The sequence below is a fragment of the Parasteatoda tepidariorum genome, chromosome 5 (assembly GCF_982258835.1).
Source record: "Parasteatoda tepidariorum strain Cologne lab strain chromosome 5, Ptep-v5.0, whole genome shotgun sequence".
NCBI classification, from domain to species: domain Eukaryota; kingdom Metazoa; phylum Arthropoda; class Arachnida; order Araneae; family Theridiidae; genus Parasteatoda; species Parasteatoda tepidariorum.
In genome coordinates, this window is record NC_141759.1 from 27303127 (window position 1) to 27323572 (window position 20446).

General features: G+C 30.8%; 1 protein-coding gene across 1 annotated transcript; it reads left to right on the forward strand.

Annotated features, from left to right (window-relative positions):
* The first annotated feature begins 2266 nt into the window (after window positions 1–2266).
* LOC107456588 (alpha-tocopherol transfer protein-like) lies at window positions 2267–15623 on the forward strand. The gene is made up of 5 exons (XM_016074494.4): window positions 2267–2600; window positions 4385–4615; window positions 7806–8002; window positions 9699–9809; window positions 14323–15623. The coding sequence occupies exons 1-5, from the start codon at window positions 2474–2476 to the stop codon at window positions 14590–14592; spliced, it is 936 nt and encodes a 311-aa protein (XP_015929980.2). The 5' UTR covers window positions 2267–2473; the 3' UTR covers window positions 14593–15623.
* Window positions 15624–20446: the final 4823 nt, after the last annotated feature.

The following is a 20446-nucleotide window of genomic DNA, read 5'->3' on the forward strand; positions in this document are numbered from 1 at the left end:
CAAAAAGTTCAAGGTATGTAAGCTCTGAGGTGGAGGGAACTGGATGGTCTAGTCCCTTCTTTGCAAGAGTGTCAGCCAACTCGTTGCCGTGGATATCGACGTGGGACGGGATCCATTGAAAGTGGACCTCATGCTGTTGGGAAATGAGCTTTACTTTTTGTAGGATCGAAAAACTGGTTTTATCTCCAATGAGGGCCCAATTTTTGAGGTGTTGAATTGAACTACGGCTGTCAGATAGTATCCAAGTATTTCCAAGGTGCCCTTCACTCAAGATTTTCTCTAGTCCCCTGTTGATTGCAATTAGTTCGCTTCGAAAGACGGAGCAAAAATCGGGGTTTCGTTGATGAAGAGTGTAGTTCTCTCGAGGTGTTTCAATAAATACCCCACTGCCAGTCTGTCTATCCATTTTACTGCCATCAGAGAATATTTTGATGTCGTTTGGAGGGATTTTATTGATGATTTCCAGGGACAACTGTCTGAGGAAGTCAGGCACACAGTCTTTCTTGTCAAGCATGGTAGGGAGGCTTTCATGGAAACTAACATTGGAAAGATCCAAGCAAGTACTAAGATTGCTATGAAGATAAAGAGGTTCAATATTTTCAGCGATTAACAGTTGTGATTTGACATGACTAAAAGGACTGTTTTTCTTTAGCCTTTGATTGCAGGTCCAATTATTTAGGTAAATAGCAGTTAAATTGCCTTGGTCTAAACTGGAAAGTTTATTGTAATATTTCACTAAATTAGCTTGCCTTCTGAAATTTAGAGGTTGCAGATCTGCTTCGTAAAGAACGATCTCTGAAGGGCAGCTACGTTTCAGTCCAGTGATGATGCGAGCGGCGCTCAGTTGAACCTTTTCCAATTTGTTTAAGTTAGATTGAGAAGCACAGCAGTAGACAGGATAGCCATATTCAAGAATTGGTCTAACAAGAGCCTGGTAGGAAGTCCTAAGAGTAGTTGCATCTGCTCCCCAATCCCTACCAGCGATACACTTAATAATATTTAGGCGCTTCCTAGCCTTCGAGACAATATAATCAATATGTTTGTTACTTGTAAATTCGGGATCGAGAATGTATCCTAGGTATTTTGGGTGTTTCTCGTAGGAGAGCTTCTGGTGTTTGAGAAACAAGGATGGTTCATATTTATAAAGTCGTTTATTAGTAGTGAAGAAGGTGGTTATCGATTTGGTTGGGTTGAAGCTCAATTTGAATTCATCTGCGTACTTGGACAGGGCTTCTAATGAGTTGTTGAGTCTCGACTCAATCTCGGTAACGTCGTCACCGCTACCCCAAAGAGCAATATCATCAGCAAACATTCCGATGCGAGTCCCGAGAGAAACAGTTTTCTCTATTCCGGCCATGTACAGAGTGAATAGAGTTGGACTGAGGACAGTTCCCTGGGGTACACCCTGGCTGAGGTGAACTGAATTTGAGAGAGTTCCATTAAACTTCACCCTGATATGTCTGTGATGAAGATAGTCTGAAATCCAAGCCAGTGTATTGCCTCGGATGTTGTAAGAATCGTGAAGTTTTATAACAAGTTTGTCCTTCCATACTCTGTCGAAAGCTTTCGTGAGGTCTAATAAAGCCGCAACGCTGTGATGGGTTGGCCTGTGGTTCTGCGTGCAAACTGTTTTAGTCAATAGTTAAATGCTAAAATGTGGAGCTCGAGAAATTGAAAAAGCTATTCAATTTAAATTAATTAACTCAAGCACGTGACTCTGCAGTACGTGAGACACGTGGTATTTGTCTAATAACAGTAAATCAGTTTAACCACATCTAATTAATAGTAATTAATTCAAAATATGACATTCTTGTAAGATTTGTAAAATACAAGATAAAACTCAAATTATTGTATTGAACTCCTTTTTCTTAAAGAAATTACCATTTACAAATAAATAATACCCTTAAAATTACTCTTTCTTAATATTTGTGATTTTGTTGCGAGACATCTGATGGATAAATCTAATGATTATTATCTACATTAAGTATTACATTAGAATTAATCTAAAAATTACCATAATATCATGTTAAACAAAAGACAAACGACACAAAATTTTAACGAACTAAAATGATGCACGAAAAAGGAAATAATTTTTAAAATGCAGATGAATACAATGATAATGAGCCAGTCATTAATGCAGTTTTTTTTTACTTCGGTTCAATAATCATACACAAAAAAAGAAGGTTGAATGGTGTGCGTTTATTGCGTTAATCGAAACTCGCGTAACCTTCAAATCTGAATAAATACGAACTGACCTACGAACTGCGCGTTTTTTCAGTTCATCCAAGAATTAGGATCTTCAAACGTTTCTTCATTCCTCGTTCTTAAAGTCTTCGAAGTTTCTTTGTTTTAAGTCTTCAATATTTGTTTTATGAATACATAAAGTGATAGTTCAAAATTTAATATATAATCAGACATTAGCTTATTGATTTCTGTAGTAGTTTTTTAGGTGTGAGCGTTTGGTTAGGCGAAAATGGAACTTTTACCCGTTTGGGTGGAGGGTTTAAGCCCTGAATTGGTGAAAAGAGCTCGGGATGATTTAGGAGAAACACCCGAAATACAAGCGGAAGCCTTGTTGGAATTAAGAAAGATGATAAATGGTGAGTTTAAAATATTTTATTTTATAAGCGGTGCTGATCAGCCCACCCAATTCTTAGTTCATGACTATCAATGTTCAACTCCGTAGCCTTTTAATTTTGAACCCAACTCAGACAAGGAAAATATTCTGGGATTGGATAATCTAGCCTTCGCTGGAGGACTCATTGATGGAACTAAGTCATATTTGTATTGCATGGAAACCACGGAAACCTCTCACTGTTAGCCCGACAGTTGGGCGGACTTTAAGTCATGATTCGTCTGCCAGTGAGAATATTTTACTTCAGTTTTGAGGTTACTCATTACCTCCTACACCAGAAAGCCACCACATGGTTTTTTATCAGTAGTCTGCGCAGACTATTTAAAAAGTGAACCAGTTGTGAGTATGAATCCAAATTCTTTTTTAAAAGTAATTGAGAGAAATATACCATAGATATTTGTGAATTGAATCTGTAGTAAGTAAAGCGAATTGAATCTGTTTTTAAGTAAATAAGACAAACCATTTATATTCAAACATTAAACAAATTTTTAGACATATATTTGCAACCACTATCTTATTTTTACTAGACTTTCTATTAAATGTTTCTTTTGTGTTTATCTTCATAGTGGTCTGATTGGACTATCTCAAAAAAACGTGGGGAGATTACTTTTGTCATACATTAGATTCTGCTTGATGCTAGAAACGTTTGTAAACCTAGTGATGTATTCGTTCATGCGTCTAATTGGCGCGTGTTCGTAGAGATAGGTATATAAGAAACGTTCGTAAACCTAGCGTTAAATAAAGGACTTATAGATGTTCTGCTTCATATCACAGAAATTTGGAATAGTGAATGAAAAAAATCTGTAAATTGTTTACAATTTCAAATTAATATTGAAATGTATATATTTGGAATTTTGCACAGAGAAACCAAATATATATTTAGAATATTCTTCAGTGAAAAGTTTTATGTACTATTTATTCTAATCTTCATAGTCTAAATACACAAGATACACAAGAGAAAAACAAGCAGTATACGGATGTAACATGTCCAATAAACGAGTAAAGCGAGCTCGCATTGCGAAGCAATTTTAGGGCTTGGAGAGCAGGTTGTGGAACTACTTTAATTTTTTAAATTTAAAAGCAAACGGATAAATTTTAAATTACATTTTAAAAGTTTATTATAGCTATCCCTTTGGTTTTGTATGTAAATTAAAGTTTTGCTCGTTTTGTTAGAAAAAGTCGGGGACGTTTTGGCCAAACAATCTCACCATTTTACAAACATTCTGTAACTTAAAAGCAGCGGGTTCGAATCCCACCGTTACATTTAAGTGATGCCCTGTTTTAACTTATGCTATATGTTATTCAACTTGACTAGGGTTATAAATCGGCCTTTCTAACTAGTACAAAAATATCCTATTTCAAGCTTGTATGCTTGTTGAGCAATCAGACGGGAACTGAGGAGACAGAGCTGGGATTTGACGAGCAATAGCGAGTAAGTGGGTGAATATCCTAGCTCATGTTTTAAAGCAAAGGTATAATTAAAAGGATAAAATGACTGCTAACACTTTTTGATATCACTTTTAAATTTTTAAAGTTTTTATTTTTGTCTCTTACGACAATTTCACAACAAAGCTTCCACAGGTTTTTTTTTTTCTTTTAAAAAATTCAAGAAAATTAATTACTTATAATTTCCAATATATTTATTGCAGAATTAACTAAACTTATTATTTTCTCAAATAAGTTTTAATTTTGTTTATAAAATTTTCTCTCACAAAACCTATTCTATATTTATTTTTTTCCCTCTGACAGATGACCCTGATTTCATTTGCCCAGAAAATGACACCTTTCTAATTCGATTTCTAAGAGTGAAGAAATATAACGCTAAAAAAACCTTCAAGACTCTTCGAAATTACTATGAATTTAAAAGAAAAGATCCTGGACTAATGACCGATAAAGTGAAGAAGATAATCGATTTAGGCCATATGCTAGTTTCTCCTTTAAGGGCACTTGATGGCGGGTTGGTTGCAAACTTTCAAGTGGGTAAGTTTGATTGGAATTTTATTTATCTTGCGTAGCGGCTACAAATTTATTTTCAGCTATGGAACTCTACATCAGATGTTCCCAAATCGTATTCCACTGCCCCCTAGGGTTCGATGGTAAGTTAAAGGGGCTCCGTAAGTTAGGACTTTTTTAATGCACAAATATTTTGGAACTTTTAATTATATTTAAATCTAATCAATAAGCCATTATTTACTTAATATTCAGGTTGCTTTTATGAAATTGTTCAAACTGAAATGGCAATAAAAATGAAATGGCGCTTTTTAAAAAAAGAAATATATAATTTTTTATTGACAATATATTATGAAAGAGGCATGCATTTAAAAAAATGATTTCAAGTTTCCCACTGTCTTTCAAATCAAAGTAAATTAATAAATTCGCTAATCAAGAAAGAATAACAATGTTCAACGTTTATAGAAGCTCCTTTTAGAGCTCATTTCAAAGAAAACCATAATTCGTCTCTTTCATTTGTTTTCAGTTTATGTTTATATTCAGTTATGTTTTCAGTTTCAGCACTAGGCTGCACAAAGCTCCAAGACTACGTATTTAGCAGTAAGACATAAAATCTAATTTAAGATTATTAATGATAAAGTGATGAAAAAAATTCATTCGTTTTATTTTATTTTATAACCGTCGTAGAACAGCAACTCAATTTTAAGTTTACGACTACCAATGTTCAACTTCGTAGTCTTGCAATTTTGAATCCAATCTAGAAGACAAGGGAACTCCTGGATCAAGTGTTGAGAGAAACTAGCCTTCGTGGAGGACGTTTTGATGAAACTAACCTGCATTTTCCTTAAATGAGAGAAAAAGCATGAAAACCTCCCACGATTATCCTGACCGCAAGGTGACTCTAACACATGATCCGTCTACCACTGAGGATATTTTACGTCAGTACTGTGGTCTGTGTGAGCCGGATGCGGAATTCGTATCGACTAGCCATCGCTGGGATTCGAACCTGGTTTACTTTAGTGAAGGCGAACGCTCCATCACCTAAGCCACCACGGTTCCATTCTTTTTGTTTTATTTTATATTTTATTTTATATCTGTCATTGAACAGCCGATCTAGTTTTGAATTTACGACTACTAATGTTCAACTCCGTAGCCTTGTAGTTTTGAACCAATCCAGAATACAAGGAAACTCTTGAATCAGTACCCCCAGAGGTATGATTTGTAATGGGAGCATGGAGGACTTTGCTCTTAGACAGATTTAACGTGCATCAGTCACCATTTACTACACGGTCTTCAGCTGGCAGGGAACGAACACACGAACTCTTGGACATGGGCCCAGAGGCCTACCAACCAGGCTATTCCGGCCCCCATTCGTTTTATTAAATAATCTTAAAATAAAATACTATATTATAATTCAATACGTTCACAATTATTTTTATATACCTCTTTTATAAAGTTGGGGCTCCGCCGAAAGAAGTTTGACCTTTTAGGATTCCATTGCCGAAAAAAAAATTGCGAACTTTTGCCTTAGATGGTCTACCTTCGTTCGGCGGAACTCCAAGATGAAGTTCATTAGCAACAGTAAATATTCTAAAAAAGTGAGACTATTTTGAAAATATTTAATGTGAATAATCAATTCTTTGAATTTTTTTAATAAAAAACAGCCTTAGAATCAGATAAAATATCACGCTGTTGAATTATTAGGTCTGGAGCGTCTTCTAGTTTTGCATATGACAGATTCAGAATTAGAAATTGAATAATATAAGCTGAATTATGTATAAATTCAGTTATGGTTTCAAGGAAAGAATTGTTATAAATTGCCAGGTCGGTTTTCAGAGAAATATTATTCTATATTCTTGAATTTAGTCATTTTGAATTGAGAAATTTTCAAATTAAAAGATTAAGATTTTATATACATAATTTCTTAAAAATTACCAAAAATATAAAATATATTATTTGTTACTGAAGGCATACAAACATAGTTGCAGGTTTCAGTTCATAATTGTTTTTTTTCTTCTTTTTTAAAAAAAAAAAATTAGCCAAACTCGCAACAAAGACTAGCGAAACCTCTGTTACTTATCCATAGAACCCCAAGGTTCCACGGGCCACCTTTTAAGAGCCGTATATCCATCGTAAGCTTTTTTTAAAAAAATTAATGACTTTTTTTAAATAAAATTTGCTATCCATTTAGTACTTACAGTTTTGTTACAATATAGTTCATTTAAAAACATATAAATATATTTAGTGGGTAGTTTAAGTATTTCCTCAATCGGTGTGTACATACGCTACCCTACAATAATGGAAAAGACACTTTGAGTTTTAGAATTTTTTTTAAATTTCTCAAGAAATACTTAAAGGATTATTTTATAACTTAAAAGATGTGCAGCAGTGCAGTTTTTATACTTAGCAATAAGATTTAAAGCTTTCAAAGATACGGGAAACCGACAATTAATTACGAAAGAAGACAAGTATTTTTGAACACGCTATGGAAGAAAATTAAGAAATAAGCTTGCAACTTGTATCAATTACTTTATTTGCTCATTGAAATAACTGCAAAAAATTTCGTAAGCCTAGATTAAATATTTATGAAGATTTGGACATTCAGACAAGAATTTCTTTTTTACATGCAGTTAATATAGAAATGTTTCTTATCATTTTGATTAATCTTTTAATGGGCCCTTTATTTCTAGTAAAAGTAAATTAAAGTATTTTTGGAATTGAAATTGTTTTAAGAACAGTAATTGATATTAAAAAAACAAACTCATTTAGTTTATAAAAATGCCATTTTTTTGGTGGTTAATATATTTAACATGACCTATTAGGAACTTTCTGACTTTTATTTTTCTTTATTTATAAAATAAATTCCTTAAATGCAACAGACTTCAAAAGGAATTATGTATTTTATAACTTTTATGCGTTTTTTAAAAGTGACAAATGGTTATCAATTTTATTCAAACTCACTTCAAGAAAGCTGAAGTTATTGAAAAATGGAAACCTAAATTAAAAGTGGTAAAACGTGGTGGTAAGTACACTTACCACGGCCTACAAAAGGGTTAAACTCTGTAACCGTTACTCATTTTCTTAAAATTAGCAATTTTTCAATAGCCTACTATACAAAAAGACGTAATATAAATATTTATCATCCTAAAAGGGCTTTAAAATAAGCATCATGTTTTTATTTTACATTGATACTAAATAAGCTAAATTTATGTGCATATAGGTACTTTGGATTTCGGAAAATTTTCACTTGAAGAGTACTTTAGTGCAGCAATTCTCTGTTGTGAACAATATGCAGAAATTGAGGCAAATCAAGTGTGTGGAAATCATATAATTGTGGATTACAAGGGCGTTTCTCTTAAGAAGATTATAAACATGGCGTCACCTTCATTTTTAACTCAAATTGTCCAGGGGCTCGAAGTAAGTCTGCTAAATTATATAAAAAGTACAAGGGAAAAACGTTACATAGTGAAACTTAACCCAATAATGTCTGAGTTTTCTTAAACGACGAAATTAAATGCCCCTTTATCAAAAAGAAAGTTTTACACGTTCGTTCAGATAAATCGAATTTCTCTCCTTTGTCTTTGAAAATACACTGTCCTACGGTTTCAAATTCATATTAAAATGTTCAAAACTATATTCAAATTGTTATTATACTACAGTAGCGGAACTATTTTGTTTCGACTAAGAAAAATGCTAACATTGAAAAATTTGTGCTACCATTTTCTTGACGCAGCTTTTCGAAGCTCTGTCGCCAAGTAAAATAAAAAAGCCACAGTTTCAGTGCCTTACACTTGAAGCAATGCGATCATTTTAAACTATATATATATATATATATATAATCTAGCCATGAAGAATTTATTATATGGGCCTTAGAACAGACAAATAATTTGAATGTTCTTAAAGTAATAAAGTTTTTTCTTAAAAATCGCCTATTTAGTGACATTTTTCCACTTAGAGAAAAAAAAAAATTATCAAAATCATTGCCGTATTCTCAGTTTTTGGAGATATTTATGAGTCCACGTTATGCAGCATTGGAGTAAGTTTTTAAATATTTTAAAATTCGACCACAAAAGCTTTTGATTTTCACAAAACAGTTACTTTCCTCCATATTAAAGTTTTGCGCTATTTTCAAAATTAGCCTAGACAGTGCTGGTTTTTGCTAGGCTAAACTTGACCTAATAGTCATAACTAACAGTTGCAAACTCAAAGCAGTTTTAAAAATAGCATATTATTCGTAAAAAAGCATCATTTCATATTACAACGGAGACTCCAAAAAACAGCCTTAAACAATGAAACATTTATAATAAAACAATTTGGGCGAACAATGCGCAAAAAATGACCACTTTGAATAACTTTTGATCCAATGATCACATCTTCAAGTTTTAGGACTCGATCTTAATGGTTTGAGGGGGTGGCCTCAAATATGCTAATTAATTAGTGCTGACGATATTTTAAGTTACAATATCAGACACAAAAACGTACTTTCTCTGAACAAACATACCATCTTTTCTACGGATTCGGATTTTTGACCCCTGAAATATAGGGGGTAGCCGCAATCTAGGGAATATGGTCACAATAGTTTGGTCAGGACAGCGGTCCAATGTTTGGACCCCTAAATAATAATTTTATTTCTTACTTATTCTGCCATATCTAGAGTACTTTTTAAGCGAATTGAAGTATTTTTGCACAAAATTATAAAATTCGTTCATTTAAAGAAATTTTAGTAAATATTTTTTATAATATTATTTAATAATAATCGAAATAGGTTTGAATAGTAAGGTAGATAATTTTTGCCTCATTTTAAAGTATCTAAACCTGTTTAAATTTTTGTATCATTTTAAAGTATCTCAAGTAAAGTATATTAACCTGGCAAATTACTAAATTGTAGCAAAATCGGTCAAATAATTTCTGAAAAATTGAATTTAAAAAAATATTCTATATTTAAAATTCGACATCTCAGGGACTATTCGACCGATTTCGCTCAAATTTTATATTTTGTTATGTAAAGTTATATATTTTAAAATGATGCAACAAATTGATTAACTTACAATTGATTACCCTTTCTTTCTTATTTAGTCTTTTCTAACAAAATATAACACATTATTATTTTCAGGATTGTTGGCCTCATCGTATAAATAGTTTTACTATTGTCAATGAACCATTTTACTTCAACCTACTTTTCAATGTTATATGGCCAATGTTTTCTAAAAAAATGAAGGAAAGAGTGAGTATATCAGTGTTCCCGTATATGCATTTTTTAAAACGCACATTTATCTTACCATGCTACACTATCATTATACAAATTCATTATGTATGGTATGACAAATGTCAAATATAATTCACTTTTACTAATTTGCTCGCCACAGTTGAAAATACATGCATTAAAGAATTGCGGAAAATATTTAATAAAATTCGCCATAAAAGTTTATTTCACCATGCTACTTTGCAAATTAACGATGTATGGTATGAAAACTGTCAAAGATAATTAACTTTTAATAACTCGCACACAACTGTTGAAAATGTAAGTGTTAAAAAAATATCGGAAAATATTTTTGATTTGATAAAATTTGACATATAAATTTATTTAACCATGCTACGCTTCAAATTCATTGTACATGGTATGAAAATTGTCAAAGATAACTAACTTTTAATAATTCGCACACAACTGTTAAAAATATAGGAACTAAAGAAATAGCGAAAAATATTTTTTTTAAGTAAAATTTGCGGTATAAATTTATTTTACCATGCTGCGCAATAAATTAATTATGTATGGTATAGAAATCGCCAAAGATAGTTAACTTTTACTAATTTTCTCGCAACAGTTGAAAATGCGAATATTAAAGGAATTGCGGAAAATATTTCTTTTTAAAATTGCCATATAAATTTATTTTTCCAAGCTACGCTATAGTTAATTACGTATGGCATGAAAATCGTCAAAGAAAATTAAATTTAACTAATTTGCTCACAACTGTTGAAAATGTGTTAAAGGAATAGCGGAAAATATTTAAAAAAAAATATTTACCATATAAATTTATTTCACCATGCTACACTACAAATTCATTACGTATGGTATGAAAACTAACAAAGATAATTAACTTTTAATAATTCGCACACAACTGTTAAAAATGTAGGTGTTAAAAGAAATGCAGAAAATATTTAATAAAATTTGATATGTTCATTTATTTTACCATGCTACACTACAAATTAAGTATGGTAGGGAAACTGTCAAAAATAATTAACTTTTTTTCTAATTTTTTCGCATCAGTTAAAAATGCAAGGTCAGAGAAATGCGGAAAAAATATTTTTAATGAAATTTACCATGGAAATTTATATCACCATGTTATACTACAAATTCATTATATACGGTATGAAAGAAAACTAAGTCATAAGAAAACCATAAAAAAAACTAATAATGGTTCAAAATTTAAGTTCAAACTTATAAGAATTAATTTAATATACACCACTTTAGATTTTAGATATCTGGTAGGGAATATTTTAGGCTTTCCTCGGCCATTAGAAACATTTATCATCGTGTTAGTAAATGCACATTATTGTTGGTTAGAAGTTTCGATTTTGAAATAACACTTTAACCCATTTAAATCTAATTTTGAGAAAATTCCATTATTTGTATTGACTTAAAAAACATTTTGTGAAAATTGTGGTTCACAATTCTCAATATCAACTACTACAATTATTGCAAAATATCTTTCAGCGTGGTAAACAATTAAGAACTAATGGTCTCAAAATTGTTTTTAATTCTGCCAAAATTTTGAAAGTCTCTCTTCGAACAAGTTGCAAGAAAATGTCGTTTCATACGAACTTTTGAATCATTTAAATGTAGTGTTTAGGAAAATAACTTTGTATCAACTGTGCAAAGAAATGACTCATAAATTGAAACTCAAATTTCAAGCTGTCACTAGAACAAAATGTCCCAGGAAAACGTAAAAAGTTGACACCCCTGAATTACGCTTAGATAAATCTAATGTTTTGTAGTGTTAGCTTCCACTTTAGTTTTAAAACATTGCAGTTGTTCAATTTCAGATCAGAATATATACATTTATAAAAGTATTAACAAATTGTATTAGGAATGCCAACGGCTCCGCTATCTGCAAAAGTTTTAGTAAATTGGTAATGAGCTGCGGTGATTCAGAGAATAGAGCGTTCGCCTTCCAATGATGACCCGGGTTCGAATCCCAGCAATGCCTGGTCGATTTAAATTCCGCACTCGGCTCTTCACTAAATATACACACATTGCTGACCTAAAATATCCTCAGTGATAGACGGATCATGGATTAGAGTCACCTTGTCGTCAAGCTAACCATGGGAGGTTTTCGTGGTTTTCCTCTCCATGTAACAGGTTAGTTCCATCAAAAAAGTCCTCCACGAAATCGATATTCTTCTAATACTTAATCTAGGAGTTCTTTTGACTTCTGGATTAGGTTCAAAATTACAATGCTACGGTGTTGAACATTAATAGTTGTAAACCCAAAACTGGGTCGGCTGTTCAACGACGGTTATGAACGGTTGGCAATGTTTAAAATAATAACACTTGTAGAATAAGGCAAATTACAACTACTCTTTAGAAGTGTCACAACTAAATAACTGCAATGAATTTGCAGCTCATATGATACTTTTGAAGTGCAATGATGAAAAAATTACTTCAAATGAAAAATAATAAACTAACAATAACTTAAATTTCAGTTCTACGAGAAAATATTTTTGTTACAAAACGGAGTAAGTTATCATCTCTGTCTCGTTTCTCCAAGATAAAAAAGTTTATTATCTTGATAAGTTCATAAAACATAAAGCTTACGGGAACGTTGCCCTTTAATGGGTTAACATTGAGAGGTCAAGTAGTTTCAGACAGATGTATATTTCATAGACATAGTGGTATTTAGAAATGTAACCTATAACCTAAGTTTTTTTTTTCCATTACATTTTCAAATTTTTCTGAAACCTATAGAAACCACGAGACTTCTTAGGAGGATATTTTTTTATTTGAGAAGTACTATGTAGTGGTGTGAAATAATGAAAATTTATATATATATATTTTTTGTACCAATTTTTAAAAATTGAAGTCTTGTGAGAACTCATTATAATATATAATTTATTATTAATTATTATTTAGTTTTTATTCGCATACCATTATTTTGCAAATTCGAAAACAATTAGCTTATTCGGAATTTTTTTTTATTTATTTTGCAGCGCAATGTTGCCAATCTGGCAGCACTTAATCCAAAAATGTTAAAATTGGTTGCTATATAAAAACTGATGGCGAATTAAATAGCAACTCTTGTAGAATAAGGATAATTACTAGTCCTAGCAGCGTCCTCTTTCCCATCCTCCATCAGCTAACCTTTGCTGAGACGAGATGTTTGCAATGGAGTTCATACCTGCCAACTTTCACTCTTTCCGAGAATGGATTTTCAGAATGGTTGTAAAACAATAAACGAAAAACAATCTGACTCAAAAATATATTTATATTTTGATCACGTTGAAATTTGCTTGCGCAAGAATTATTATGCTTTGCTATATTTATTGTAATTATCTATATGAAGTGGTAGTCAAACTCATTTATAGTTATCATTATAATTCAAAAAATTAATTGGAATTACCTTAGTATTGCTACCACTTTAAATATGAAAATAAAATCTTGGGGAAAATCCGGAAGAGTTGGCAGGTATGGGAGTTGCATTTCATATGATACTTCGAACTTTTGATGAGTTGTGGTGGAAAAAATACTGAACTAAAAACGGCCTAAACTTCCCTTACCGCTCGAAAATACATTTTTACAAAGCTGAGCTTTTCTGAGTTACATTATGAAATACCCTGTATATACAACGCCTCCTATACCTTAAAGCCTCCACGCGGTTTCTATAAGTAGTCCGATCTGCCCACTATGAAGTTAAACCATTACGAAAGAGCCATTTAATAGAAAATCTACTAAAGATAAGAAAGTGGTAGCAAATATATGTCTAAAAATTTATTTAATTAATGAATATGATTCGTTTGTCTTATTTACTTGTCAACCACTACTGATTCAATTCTCAAATATATATGATATATTTCTCTTAAGTACTTTAAAAAAAGAATTTGGGTTCATGCCCACAACTGGTTCACTTTTCAAATAGTCTGCGCAGACTACTTATAAAAAACCGTGCGGAGGCTTTTTAATGTAGGAGGAGATGGTATATGCAGCCTGGTCAGTGAAGGACTGGCAGATTTTTGAAATAAAAATCCCAATAATAAAATGTAAGTTGATTCTTGAAATTTTCCTGGATGACCTTTCAAATTTAGTTGCGAAAGGTGCCAACTAAAGGCGCGATATGCAATACGAAGTTCCTGAAAGGAATTCGAATGTCATAGGTAATACTTATCTGTGATATACCAGTACCACAAACACATAGTAGATGGCCGGTATTACAAACACATGTCAACCTAAAACTAATAGTCTAGTTTGGTTTGCAAATCCATTTGTAGGCAACTTTTTGATTAATTTCCAAAAGTTCTGTATTAAATTTTCTCACCTATAACAATAAACATACCGATTGTTTCATTCCTCCATTATCTTTTGTTTCCACGATTTTTTAATTTTAAAATCATCCAGTTCTCCGCAGGCAACATTGCACATTTTCAACTATAATATATTAAAATCCTATGAATCTAATATACAATTGTAATTAAACAGTTGTGTTGCCGTAACTTTCGAAATAATTATATTTTGTTTTATTTTTCAGATTTCCTTAGTTGGAAGTAATCTATCGATCTTGCATAAGAAATTTCCAAAAGAATGTCTGCCTGAGAAATTGGGAGGATTTCTTGGACAGGAAGCACACATTGAATTTCGAGATAAAACTATTGCGAATCAGTTGGAAATTGAAAGACTCAAGAAATACAGCTTTCATCGTACTCAGAAACCAGTCAAAAAACTTTCCAGCTGCGGCTTAGAAGAAAATACCAACTTCACACAAAACAATTCAACTACTGTTTCTAATGTAGTCATCTAAGACAAAATTACTCAAGAAATATTTTATCTGGCTTTAAGTATTTTGGGCAAAAAGAAAAACGATTTGAAATCTAGAAAAAGTTTATTTTTCGCATAAGTGATAGAAATTATCATAATTTATCTGCATCTAAAACTATATTTTAATGATTCGTTTCATTCGATTTTCTTATAAAGCGTTCACTCTTTTGTTTAAAAACGCATAAAAAGCTATTCAATAAGAAGAACGTGAAATTTTAAGTAGATTAAAATAGGAGAGCTGATATTAAAATTAAAAGTCTAGAAAACAAAAGGTGAATAAGGAATGAAACAAACGGTAATTTAATTGTAACAGTTGTAATTTTAAAAAAAAATTTCTTACAAAACGTTTGGAATTTAGCTACGAAATTTACTGTATTAAACTCAATTATGTAATGCCGTAGTAATAAAAATGTCGCTGGACTGTAATAACAATTTGTATTACTTTTTTTAGTAGAATATGATTTCGTGATCAATCTTTTAGCACGTACATCTTTATCCATTTTATTTTGGATGTATATATATATATTATTTCCATTAAACATCATTCATTACTTTTATGTCGTTAATACGTAATAGATAATTTTTCGTATAAGGAATGAAACAAACGGTAAATTTATTGTGAAAGCTGTAAATTATTTTTTACAAAATGTTTGGAATTTAGTTACGAAAATTGCTTTACAAAGTTCAATAGCGTAATGCTATAATAATACAAATGTCGTAAGACTGTATAATCACATTTTTCTTTCTTTTTTCAGTAAAGGAATATGGTTTCGTGATCATTCCTTTAACTCATATTTCTTTATCTATTTTATTTTGGAAATATATATATGTACTTAATTTTTCATTAAACATTATTCATTGCTTTTACATTATTGATTCGTTATAGATAATTTTTCATGTAATTATATAATGACAAATTTAAAATATTTTGCAGAAAATGTAAGATACTTTGAGTTTAGTCTTATTTACTATACATTATTTTTGTAACTATATAAAATAAAATTGATTATAAAAGTTTGATTTTATTTCTCCCGTAAGCTTACTTAATTCTGATATGATTTTAGATGGAAAGGTAGTCGGAAACGATAGCAGGATTACCAAAAGTTTACACATCAAAAGCATTGACTGGCAATTATCATACAAAAGCAACCCCAAAAGTAGTCTCCTTTTCTTCAAATAAAAATTTGGTTTATTTTCTAATGTAATTTATTATTTTTAAAATCTGAATAATTTTTGTTTTTCTAAATAATGGTCACTTCCATAAATGCGTTTTCGTGGACATTATGTCTGTTTTGGAATACCTATATCATACCAAATCCCCACTACGTCCTTGAACCTCATCTTTCAGTTCATAACCTGTTAAACCGTCACTCGAAGAGTACTTTTATTGTTATGCACATGGTATTCTTTGGCCAAGGTTATGCACTATCATTACGCACCCCTGCATGCCCATTTCTCCTGCTTTTACGCAAGATTTTTTCCAAATATTTAAAATTTTATTAAATTCTATACTTTAAGATTCTATTTTTGGTTTAATATTTTCAATTTTCAATGATTTTTATTATTTTTAATGCATAAATATCTATGATCATAAATATATTTGACCTGATATTCTTGCGATAAAATAAAGTCCCGCAAACTGAACAAATTAAGCTAACCTTAGTTATTTCAATACCATTTCAAATATTGTAGGAAGCGAGAATTTCTAGGTTTTCACATCCATTTTTTTATTCCGTGCATTGCGTGCAATGGCTACCTTCTGTTCTCTATGTTATTAAAATATTTAGCCTTTTAACTTAGTCCTTAAAGCTGGATGTAATAATGAATGAATTTAATATCTAAATTTGCAGGAAAACTCAATCCTTCTTCTGACCTTTAATAGAATATTTAGAATTTTAAATTGGCTAAAAAAATTTCTTCTCTAATAGCTACTATTTTAATATTAAAAATGTCCATCACAAATTTAAAATTAGATTTTAACTTAAATATTGTATTCTAGTGCGTATAAATTATCTTTAATTAACAACAAAATATCTTTCCTAACACTTTTTACGTTTCGAACAATTTATATAAGTCCAATCAAATTGCTTCAAGTCTTTATCAGGAATTAGTATCTTTTCTCTATGTATTGTCATTCAAATAGTCCAGTGTGTCCCAAAGTGTGGTACGCGTACCCCCAGGGGTACAGGAACAGTTCAGCGGGGTACACGTTCCTATGCGAAATGCACGTTCCTTGCAACTAACGAAAATTTCAAAAAAATTGATTTAAAAACACAGCTAGTCATGAAAATTTACGATTACGTATTTTTCTATTGGCTATTTTTTGCAGAGTTGACAGTTAATAATTAGTGGTTCCAACAACCAGTTGTGATTTTTAACTTTTGTGCAATTTTTTATAGTTAAAAATACTTTCCTTTTTTTTTAGTGCTACGCAGCGTTACGAAAAATTTAGAAAGGGTGCACATAAGTCATAAGTTTGGGAAACACTGAAATAATCTATCATTTTCTCTAGTCTGTGTAAGAAAATATTGTAAAGGTCGTCCCTGTTTTGGGCTATCAATTTAACATTACATTTTATTTTCATAGGCAAAAACTATAAGACTTAGAAACTTGAAATTGCCAAGTTGTATGGGAAAATAAATAGTAAAACGATGGAATAAAATAAATCAACATTCGATAATTAGAGCGAAAACTACCAACTGTTAAACACTGGCCTGCCAACTACTACGTTTTTTGTGGAATATTTCATAGATTGGTAGCCATTTAAAAACCAAAGTTTCCGGAATTTTTGCCAATATTTTAATAGCCTCTCCACGAAAGAGCTCGTGCAAACTGGCGTTGCATATGAACTTTTAAATAATTTATATGTAGTGCTGTGGATAATTAGTTTAAATGAATAAAAAATAATACATTTAAACATAAACTTACCCACCACTAGATTAAATTTTTACAGAAAACGTAGAAGGTTGGCAGCCCTGCTTGCGATAAAAAATAAAAAAAAAAATAAAAATAAAAAAAAAACAATTTGAGCGATCTACTACCCGCTGAAATACGATTACATGTTTAGGCCAAAAGGGGCTAGGTTCAATGATAGCGCTAGTTTTTTTACCCGGAAATGTATGGTAATTGTAAACGCTTTTCGTGAATTTTTTTGCCCTTGCTTTTTCTTATTGATTTAATTTAAATTATATTTTGCTTAACAGTAGAAAGACGAAAAATTAGTATATTGCACAAAAGCAGTCAAAATGACTGGATTGTGAATACGTTAATAAATTTGCTTAAAATTAATTTTTAACATTTTTTTAAATATTATTTACAGTTATATAACAAGTTATTAGTAAATATTAACAATAAAAAAATTATATGTTGTACAAAAAGTTACAAAATTCTAAGAAATTGTGTCATTATATACACCATTGTTTTTCTAATTGAAATTAAAAGCAGTCGAAATGACCTCCTTAGGCAATCTAGTATTAATCTAATAAGACTTAAACTTTTAAGACTTAAAAAAAATTGCAATTTCGATGGTGTGTAGATAAGCGCACAAAGAATATGATGGAATAAAAAATTTTATAACTAGTTCAAGACTTATAAACTTGTAGTAAAAACATTCCATGTAGACAACTCTGGATTCTGCAGGAATGCAACGGCTGACTTAAAATTCAACGTACTGAATTGGCCATTTTCATTTAAGAACAAAACCAATTTTTTTTTAATATAAATTTTTTTAAAGTTATCAAAAGTGCTTTCAAAAGCTCTTTTAGCATTTTTTAAAACTTTTCTTGTGTTAATTTCTAACTGCTTATCATGGGTGAAAGCCCTTATATAGCAAGACGGAAAAGAGAAAAACCTGGTACGTAAAACATTTCATTCCAGCATTTTTTTCGAAAAAAATGAAATATCTGTAACTATCAAGATTTCTTTTATAATTCTGGCATATATATAGAACTGTTTCTTTTCCATAATAAAGTAGATATTGTTGAAAAATTTAAAAAAAGAATAAGTAAACTCCTCCCCAAAACTAGCTATAACTGAAATGGTTTTACTACCAGCCTTTCCTCTTTTCCGTCTCGCTTTCACCCCTGCTGCTTATTCATAGTTCTTGAAGTAATAACCCCTTTCGAGATCTTCATTTCATAACCTCGCTCTTGATTGGTTTTTAAAAGTAAGGAAAAAATGAACAAATATATCTTTAAAAAAATGGAATCGCCGTCGTGGTAAAAATTGCCTATAGAGTCTGAGTGATTTAACTGATTGCTATCTATATACCAAATTATCTTGTGAATTAAAGAAAATGTATCAAGTTAAAACTTATCAACTTCATTTAAAAAATAGCACTACAATTAAAAATTTCAACGTTTTTAACAACCGCATGAAACATTTGTCATCATTTCGTAACATTCTCGGTTTTTCCGTCTTCGTCTCTTCGCTTAATGCGATTAAATCGTAAATTCATCGAAAAAAATTGTGTTTTGGCGAAGGCATTGGCGAATGATTTTTTTTTATCAGAAAGAAAAATATATATTCCCCTTGATCTAGGTAAGAAAAAAAATTTTTTTTAAAGCAAATCCTGTATTTTTTATTCGATTACAATGGTAGCAAGATGCATATTATCTTCCTACTATTTTTGCAGAAAATATTTCTTCTCGTGACTGGTAATAACCTATGCAATAACGTGACAATAACTTATCAAAAATTAACCCCAACCTATTCTTATTTCTTTTCCTCAAAAAATCTTAATTTTTCATTTTCTCTACCATTCATTTAGTCTTCACCAACTGCATGAGAACTTTTGAGTTTAATTTGCATTTTAATAGAATAATTAAATTTATACTAAATTTTGATTTTGATTTGAAGTTTTCTACTGAAAAAATTTATCAAAAATGTTTTTTAAATTTGTCTTAATTTTAAAACTTGGCTAATATTTTTGATATTTAGCTAATTTACTGGCTAATGAATTGAAGTCGTTAGTACCGGCTTTGTATTTATACAAGTATTAGATCTCAACTAAAGCGTGTGTGTGTGGGGGGGGGATTTCAAATCAGAAATTAGCCTTGTTCAGAAAACTTCAGTTTTTTTCTTTATATTTATTTCAAACTGATATTTTTGTTTTAGTTTATTTTTACATAGACGACTTTTTAAAAATTTGATTTCTCAGGAACTATTCGATCGTATTCTCTCAAATTTTGCATTTTGACGTGCAAATTTGCATAATTTAAAGTTATGTAAAAAAAAACTGTGTACCTTACTATTTAAAATTTTTTCGATTATTATTAAATAAAGCAATAAAAAATGATTAACACTTACCAAAATTCATTTTTTGCATGGAATTATCTTTGGGTAAAAGAATTTTATAATTGCGTCCAAAAAATTTTTCAATTCGCACAAAATTTCTCGAGATTTGGCGATAATCTCAAAAAGTATAATTAATATTTAAGGGTCGCTCTCCTACCAAACTATGGGGACCATATTTTTTGGATTGCAGCAGCCCTCTATATTTTGGGGATCAGAAATCGACACCCGTTGGAAAAAAGTTATGTTTATTCAGAGAAAGTACTTTTTTTATCTGATTTCGTAACTTAAAATATCGCCTTCACTAATATTTCACATGTTTGAAGTCACCCCATCGAACCATTATAACTGAGTCTTAGAACGTGAAGATCCGATCATTAAATCAAAAGTAATTCAGGGTGATCCGTCTTTTTTTTTTTTTTTTTTTTAGTGCACTGTATAATTTTACAAAGAAAGTATCAGTTTATAAACATGCATACACACCTGTCTTTTTCTTTGAAAATAACATTTCAGATAAAAGACATGACCTCCTCGTATCGCATCAT